The sequence below is a fragment of the Elephantulus edwardii genome, unplaced genomic scaffold, assembly GCF_000299155.1.
Source record: "Elephantulus edwardii isolate Elephantulus edwardi_28Jun2011 unplaced genomic scaffold, EleEdw1.0 scaffold00048, whole genome shotgun sequence".
Taxonomy (NCBI): Eukaryota; Metazoa; Chordata; class Mammalia; order Macroscelidea; family Macroscelididae; genus Elephantulus; species Elephantulus edwardii.
This window is the reverse complement of record NW_006399798.1, coordinates 1,716,711-1,724,775: the sequence shown is the minus strand read 5'-3', so window position 1 is coordinate 1,724,775 and position 8,065 is coordinate 1,716,711. Positions and strand designations below refer to the sequence as shown.

Below are 8,065 nucleotides of genomic sequence, written 5' to 3'. Positions count from 1 at the left end.
TCGGGCTCGCGGCCGGGGGCGGAGGCCTGGGCGCCGCCATGGGCAACCTGTTCGGCCGCAAGAAGCAGAGCCGGGTCACGGAGCAGGACAAGGCCGTGCTGGTGAGCTGCGGCCGGGGCCGGGGGGCCGGTCTGCGCCCGGGAAGCTGCGGGGAAACTGAGGCCGGGGACGCACAAGGGCGCTCGGAGCCCCGGGTCTGGGGTCCGGCCTCGCCGCAGGGCGACCTCTCCCCGCCGGGCCCTGGATCCTGGCCTCCGAGCGCGAGGGGCCCCGGGCTGGTCATCCGCTGCCCGCGAGGGTCTCCGGGCCCCTGGGTGGTCGGGTTCGGGTTCGGGCTGCCCGCGATGGGCCCCGGGCTGACCACCGCCCACCCTCGGCTGCAGTGTCGGCTCCCTCTCTCTTCCGATTCCCGGTTTCTGTCGGTAGTGTCCGCGGGTGTCCACCGGCAGGCAGGGCTGTGACCGCGCAGGCGCTTGTCCCAACCTGTGGACAGCATTAAGCTAGTCACCCCGCAGCGGCAGTCGGTGGAGGCGGATTGCCAGGTCTTTCTAACGCGGCCCCCTGGGCGAGTTTGAACTTCAGCCGCTTGCACCTCCGTCCGCAGTTGAACCTATGAGACTCACTTGTAACTGCTGGTGCCCAGAGGTGTCCCCTTGAGTCCAGCACTGAGCACTCTGCCTCTCTCCTGTGGAATCACCGATGGACGATACCGCCGACCACCAGGCTTTCAGAGTTTACAGCCAGAGTTTGCCTCCACCACTACCCTGGACTCCTCCTTACCTAGAGATCCCAACCCCTGGTGCCTGGAGTGACCACAGCCTGGCCATCACATTGTGACTGTCCTCGGGGCAGGAGGGAGCCCAACTGTTTCAGAGTCATGCTTTCGAGTCTGTGCTTGTCACCCTAGTGTCCTCAACTCTGGCAGCCAGCGTGGCCTTGGGAGCCAGGAGGCCACACCACATAGGAGGGACCAGTCCGTGGACAAGGGGTGGTGCTTGTAAATGACGCTCAGACACGACCATGTGTGAGGACAGGCAGGGCTGGGTGCTGGCTCAAACTGATGTGCAGCCAGGGTGTGTCAGCCCAGCAGGCTGCCCGACGGAGCACCTGGCACCGACCGCAGGTGCTGGACGCCACCTTCCCACACACAGCCTGATCCACCTCCAGAGGCAGGTCCTGCTCCCCCTGGGTGCTTGCTTGCTGACTCGCAGACACCAGGATTCTCCAGAACGCCGCCTCCTGGCTGACCCTGAATCCCTGTGCTGCATGGGGCCGTGGGTGTGATGTCGACGCTGGCGCCCTCCCCACATCTGTGAGGCATCAAGCAGCCACAGCATGGGTCGCCTCCCGTTCACCCCGTCCCTGCACGTCCTCCAGAGCCCTTTCCAAAGCAAAGAGGAGGCCAGGAGCTTGTCCCCTCCAGCAAGTGACCACCCCAGGCAGGTGACGCCGTGTGGTCAGCTGTTCCTGACAACACCAGGCCCTGGACAGTGTGCTGAGATGCTGTAAGAAAGTCAGCATGTTGGGAAAGAGGCAGGAAGGGGAGGGTGTGTCTTTCACAGTGGAGACCGAGTCAGGTGGGGTCTGCTCAGGACAAGCGGGGTCCCCTCCTTGTGGCCTCAGGGCCAGGGATCTGCCCGGACGCTGTGTCCTTTCTGTATTGAGAACTGAAGGCAAGATGCGAAACAGAGCTGCTTAATGCAGGCCCCAGGTCGAGAAGAAGAGGCGGACATATGGCCGTTACAGAGCGTCCTGTTCTAGACAGTGTCCTTCAGCAGCAGGATGACCAGCTTGGCCTTGCCCCACAGACTGCAGCTTACGTTTCCCCCTCTGAGGACTGGCCTCCAGCTTCCTTCCTCGGCCTCTGCAACGGCTAGAAATTCACTCAGGTTTCCAGGAACTTCTCGTGCGGCCTCCTCCTCCTTGGAACCTGGCATCCGACAGCACACCGGCCCGGGACAGAGGAAATGGCTTCTTGTCTGTCCAGGGCATGAGTTGGGAAGCCAGTGGTGTTGAGGGGCCCTCTGTGCCCTCCTTTCTTGATGGGGCAGCCTGACCGCTGCCCTTCCTAAGTCTGGCACTTATGTGGCCAGTACACAGGACAGGGAGGTGGACAGAGTGGGTGCTGGTGCCACACTTCTGTCTGAGGAGAGGAAGTTGGAGAAAGACTGGAGGGCCCCCCGGGTCCCAGTCCTGATGTGATGTGGGGGGCTAGCATGCGCCCCAGGTCCTGAAGTACCAGGATGGGAGTGATTCCAGTCCCACGGAGTCCTGTCCTGTTGAGGGGGGGGAGAGCATGTGTAGGTTTTCTGTCCCTCATATTTGGAACCTTGGGGCTGCCGTGCCTGGACCTCCCCGGACGCACAGCCCCAGCAGGTGGCCCTCTGCCCCAGCACCAGGATGTGGGGAGCCAGGTGACTCAGTTGGGGTGGTGGAGCAGCCTTCCTGATCTCCAGCCACCAGTTTCCAGGAGGACCCCCTCCAGTGTAACACCCCACGCTACCCCACGAACAAGCCACAAATAGCTGTACCTCCTCTGAGGCAGGAACCAAGTATCTGCAGCTGTGGTTACAGAGAATTTGACCAACGAGGCCTTAGAGGAATGTGCTCAGAAGGGGAGTGTGCAGAACAGAATTCCAGCAGCTCATAGACAGATTTCAGAGTCTGGAACCACTGAGGTCAGAAAAGCTACTGTCCTGAGATCGCCGTAAACCAAGAGCACCTCCTGACGTCTCCTAAACCCAGACGGTAGTTTAGCTGAACCCGTGGCGAGGACGCCGGGAGCGTCATGCTCTTTTAATGTCCCTGCTGAGATCAGGGATAGTGCAGCACCGAGCAGGCCCTGCCTTCATGCTTCTCAGGAGGGGGCGGGTGGCCCCACCTCCGAGGGCTTCATCTTCCGCTTGGTTGTACGTGGACAGACGGCCGAGTAGGGTACGTTTGGCCGTGTTTAGCTGAACATCGAGAAGGTAAACCACTTTTTACAGACCTGACTGCAGCCGAGTCATGGCTGGTGCTCTGCCGGGTCAGCCTCACTGCGTGGTCCTGGTGTCAGGGTGCGGGCTGGGGTCCATAGCAGAGCCAGTCTGCGTTTCAGCGCCCACAGCTGACCCGTGTCCCCACGGGCTGCTGAGTGGACCGTGTCTCTCCCCATCCCCGCAGCAACTGAAGCAGCAACGGGACAAGCTGAGGCAGTACCAGAAGAGGGTCACCCAGCAGCTGGAGCGGGAGCGCGCCGTGGCCAGGCAGCTCCTGCGTGACGGCAAAAAGGAGTGAGCGGAGGGGACAGGACACCGGACACAGGACTAGAGAGGAGGACAGGATGCGACACCGGGCACAGGACGAGAGGGGGACGGGACGGGACACCGGACACAGGACGAGAGGGGGACGGGACGGGACACCGGACACAGGACAAGAGGGGGACGGGACGGGACACTGGGCACTGGATGAGAGGGGGGACAGGGGACGGGACACCGGACATAGCACTAGAGAGGAGGACAGGATGCGACACCGGGCACAGGACGAGAGAAGGGGACAGGACAACACGAGACGGGGACAGAATGGGAGATGACAGGAGCCAGAATCAGGGATGGGCCAGGAGACAGGCCAGGGCAGGAGATGGAAGCTGGGGCACCCGGGATGGGACTGCGATGTGGCACAGGAGGCTGGGCCGTATCTCCTTCACAGGGGCTCCTGGTGAGGGTGGGAATATCTGGGCTGGAGGCCAACCTCTGGTCTCCCCTGCAGCGGCGAGTGGGGCAGGAGGCCAAGCCTGTGCTGGCTGCAGGGGGGCTGTTGAGGCTTTGGGAGCAGGCAGGGAGCTGACCGTGTCCTCCGCAGGCGGGCGAGGCTGCTGCTGAAGAAGAAGCGATACCGGGAGCAGCTGCTGGACAAGACGGAGCAGCAGATCACCAGTCTGGAGACCATGGTAGGCCAAGGCCGCGGGCTGCTTTCTGTCTAGGCTCGGGGTCTATGGAGGTGGCGGCCAGGTCTGCAGAGGATGGGGGTCTGCAGTGAGGCTGATGGTCAGCAGGCCTGCGGACTTGGGGCACCGCACTCTGAGGGTGGACAGGACCCAGGTGGCCTCCGGCACAAGGCCTTGAGGGTGTCACCTGTAAGGGCATCTGCTCAGGGCTCTGCCCCATTGGAGCAACAGACGAGCCCTAAGCCTGCGCTGTGGTCACGCCCGGTGCCCGTCCTGCCAGTGCCCAGGGGCAGTGAGGATGGCGGGCGGGGGGGCTGCCCCAGAGGCCGCAGCGTCGCCCGTACTGGAACAGGGCGGGGCTGGCCCCTCAGGCCCCGTCTTCACTCTGTGCAGGTTCAGAGCATCGAGTTCACGCAGATCGAGATGAAGGTGATGGAGGGGCTGCAGTTTGGAAATGAGTGTCTGCACAAGATGCACCAGGTGGGCAGGGGGTGGGCGGGGGACAAAGGGGGGACAGGGCGGGGATCGGGACACGGGGGGAACAAAGGGAGATTAAGGGGGGACAGGACGAGGATGGGGACTGGGGGATGGTGACATGGGGAGACAAGGGGAGACAAAGTGAAATAAAGGGGACAGGGCAGGGACGGCGACATGCAGGGACGGGACAGGGTTGGGGACAGGGTGAGGATGGGGACACGGGGGGACAAAGGGAGATTAAGGGGGGACAGGGCGAGGATGGGGACGGGGGGTTAGGGATATGGGGAGACAAGGGGGGACAAAGTGAGATAAAGGGGGCACAGGGCAGGGATGGGGACAGGGTGGGGATGGGGTCATGGGGGGCAAAGGGAGATTAAGGGGGGACTGGACGAGGATGGAGACATGGGAGGACAAAGGGAGGTTAAGGGGGGACAGGGCAGTGGCAAAGGAGGACAGGGTGGAGACAGGGTGTCTAAAGGAGGTGCATGAGGTCTCCAGAAAGGATGAGGATAGGGTGGGGGACAAGGACATGGGGGGACAAAGGGAGGTTAAGGGGGGACAGGGCAGAAGAAAGGGAGGGCACGGTGGGGACAGATATGAGGGGACAAAGGGAGATAAAGGGACACGGTGGGGACAGGGAAACAGGGCAGGGGCAGAGGGCGACAGGATGGGCACACAGGGTGTCAGCAGGCTGGTGGAGATGAGGGTGACATGGGGCAGGAATGACAGGGAGTTGGGGGGCAGGGACATGGATCTGTCAGGTGGCCACAGGAAGACGTGGAGCTGTCAGCAGATCATGGAAGAACGGGGACACTGAGGTATTAACAGGTCAAGTAGGGGTTTAACGGGTGGAGTGGGGATACAGCAAGAGCACAGGGTTGTCTGTCCACAGCACAAGGCTGGGCAGCGGACAGTCGGCAGCCACCTCCCGGGAGAGGCTGCCAGTCCAGGTGGGCCTGTGGGCCGGGTGGCCCTCTGGGAACAGGACCGTCCTGTGATGGGGCCTGTGTCTGACGGAGGGGCATGAGGTCTCCGGGATAGCTCCAGCCAGAGGGCGTAGTCCAGGCTTCTGGCAAGAGTGAGGGCTGTGTTCCTTGGACGGAAGTGCCCTTTGAGCAGCTAGGGGCAGGGCCACACCTGAGGGACAGCACATGGGTGGGCGTGGTCGGGCTGGGGCAGGACAGGTGGAGGCCTGACCACACCCGTCCGTCATCCACACCTTCCCAGGTGATGTCCATAGAGGAGGTGGAGCGGATCCTGGACGAGACCCACGAGGCTGTGGAGTACCAGCGGGTGAGCGCTTCGGGATGGGAGGGGACAGGCCACCTGTTTTGGAGGGTGGTCAAGCCAGCCCGCCTGCTGCCCTTGGAAGCCGGGCCTTGGGGTCCACTCCTCACCACGGCTCCTTCCTCCACAGCAAATAGATGAGTTGTTGGCGGGCAGCTTCACTCAGGACGACGAGGACGCCATCCTGCGGGAGCTGGAAGCCATCACACAGGTACGGCCGCCACGGGCCACAGCCACCGGCCACGGGGACCAGGCTGCCAGGTGCCCCTGCAGCACCGACGTGGATGCTTGACCCAGGGGCTCGCTGGCACAGGCAGGGTCACGTGGCTGAGGCCTGCTGCCCTGTCCTGTCGTCATGCACACGCCCAGGTGTGCGGCCTGTGTGCAGTGTCCTGTCCCTGTCCCGTCCTCATGCTCAGACACACCCAGGTGTGCAAACAGTGCCCTGTCCGTCCTCATGCACACACCCAGGTGTGCGGTCAGTGCACACGGTGTCCTGTCCCCATCTTGTCCACGTTCCCAGGTCTCCATGTGCATGTGTGTTCTGTCCCCACACAAACCCAGGTCTGTGGTCAGTGGTCAGCACGCACACAGGTGTCTTGTCTCCGTACACATCCCCTCTGTCATCCACACACACGTGTTCTGCCCTGTCCTTGGTCCTCGCTGTCCTCGTGTTTCTAGAACTGTCGTTTTTGTTTTGTTTTGTTTTTTTAATTTTATTTATGTTTCTCTTGTGTAATGTTGAATCAGGTCTGCCTAGCACAGGAGGAGATTGTCCCTTCTTCTCCAGCGGGGCCATCTTGTGGATTCAAACTGTGTGCCTTAGGGATTACAATGCAGCTTCTTGCCACTAGGCCACCAGAGCTCCCTTGGGATCCTCTTTGAAGGCCACAAGTTTTAGGGTCCACTGTCTCATTTGGCCTGATTGTGTCCTTTGCTGCCCCAGGCAAGCTGCCCTCCCCTCTGAGGGCTGCCCTCTCGTGCCCACGTCCTCATAAGCTGTGTGCAGGGGTCCAGCTGGGAGGTGCGGCCCTGTGTCGGCCCTCTCTCCTCCCACACAGACCCCACCACAGAGAGGCTGCCTGGCTGGGGGTCCGGCGGGGCTGTTGGCCAGCCCCCAAGCCTGCATGGCATCTGTGTCTCCTGGGTCTTTGACCAGCCCCGTCCCTCCAAGCTGAGGCCGGGCTGCGTGGCCCCTGGCCACAGTGTCCCTTCACAGCCTCTGTCTCTTTTCTCAGGAACAGATCGAGCTGCCAGATGTCCCCGCAGAGCCCCTTCCGGAACAGAAGCCAGGTACTGTCCTGATCTATCCCCCAGCCTGGGACTCCCAGGAGAGCCTGAGGGCGGGCCCTGCCCAGCCCTTCCTCGCCAGTCTGGCATCATGAGACTGGCACAGGGCACACACGTCATCTCTGAGGCTGGGCCTCAGTCCCCAGGGCCTGTCTAAGAGATGGACCCCAGGGGCAGACTGCAGTGGTGACCCCCAGCGATAGCACACAGCACTCTCCACGTTCCTTGAAAGTGTCCCTCTGAGAGCCTCGTGTTTCCGTGTGTCCTTTCCCGACCCCTCTGGGGCCATCCTCTTCATCTTTAGATCCAGGGCGGGGCTGCCGCTCCTGGGCGCTTGTCCACGGTCCACGCCACGTGTCCCCTCGCCCACTTGCCAACCACTTCCTGTGCGGTACTCAGCTGGCACCTCGTGCGGGGTTTGGGTCTTGTCTCCCCTCTCGTCCCCCCTCCTCTGCAGTAAAAGGGGTGGGGTCTCCACAGACCAGGGTTTCCGTGGCCGGGATCTCCACGCACCGGAGCCGCGGAGCTTGGCCAACATTTTCCCTTCTCCACAGAAAAAGCCGCCGTCAAGGCCAAGCCCAGGCCGGCGGAGCTGGTGGCAGCATCGTAACCGCCCCCGGCCTGCGGGACGTCCCGACGGATGGTGGCCACGGAGAGCAGGGCGTGTGGCCAGTCCCAGCCGGACTCCGGGAGGGTCCTTCTCAGCACCTGCTCAGGATTGTCACCCAGTGTCCGTCACGGCGTGAACCCCAGGGCCTAGTGTGGTGACTGCTCCTCTCCGGCCACACACAACTGTGATGGTGGTGGCAAGGCCAGGCGGCCGCCCCGGAGCTGCCCAGCGGCCCCTGCAGCGTGGGGCTGAGGACGTCTTCTGGATAGCCTGCTCCCCTTGACCCCTCCCTGGCCCCTTGCCTGAGGGCTTCACTGGGGTCCTGGCTGTGAGCAGCCCCTGAACCTGCCTCCAGACGCCACAGACAGACGGAGACAGGACAGCGCACTTTGCAGCCTCTCGGGCCTGTGTGTCAGGACTCTCACTCCTCCCATCAGCAGGGGCTCCGGTGCCGAGAACAGACGTCAGGGAGGCCC

At 62.8% G+C, this 8,065-nt stretch overlaps 1 protein-coding gene across 1 annotated transcript; it reads left to right on the top strand.

Annotated features, from left to right (window-relative positions):
- The first annotated feature begins 16 nt into the window (after positions 1 to 16).
- On the top strand, positions 17 to 7,622 carry CHMP6 (charged multivesicular body protein 6). The gene is made up of 8 exons (XM_006886160.1): positions 17 to 101; positions 3,163 to 3,272; positions 3,841 to 3,928; positions 4,319 to 4,405; positions 5,630 to 5,695; positions 5,820 to 5,900; positions 6,928 to 6,982; positions 7,534 to 7,622. Exons 1-8 carry the CDS (start codon positions 39 to 41, stop codon positions 7,587 to 7,589), a joined length of 606 nt encoding a protein of 201 aa, XP_006886222.1. The 5' UTR covers positions 17 to 38; the 3' UTR covers positions 7,590 to 7,622.
- Positions 7,623 to 8,065: the final 443 nt, after the last annotated feature.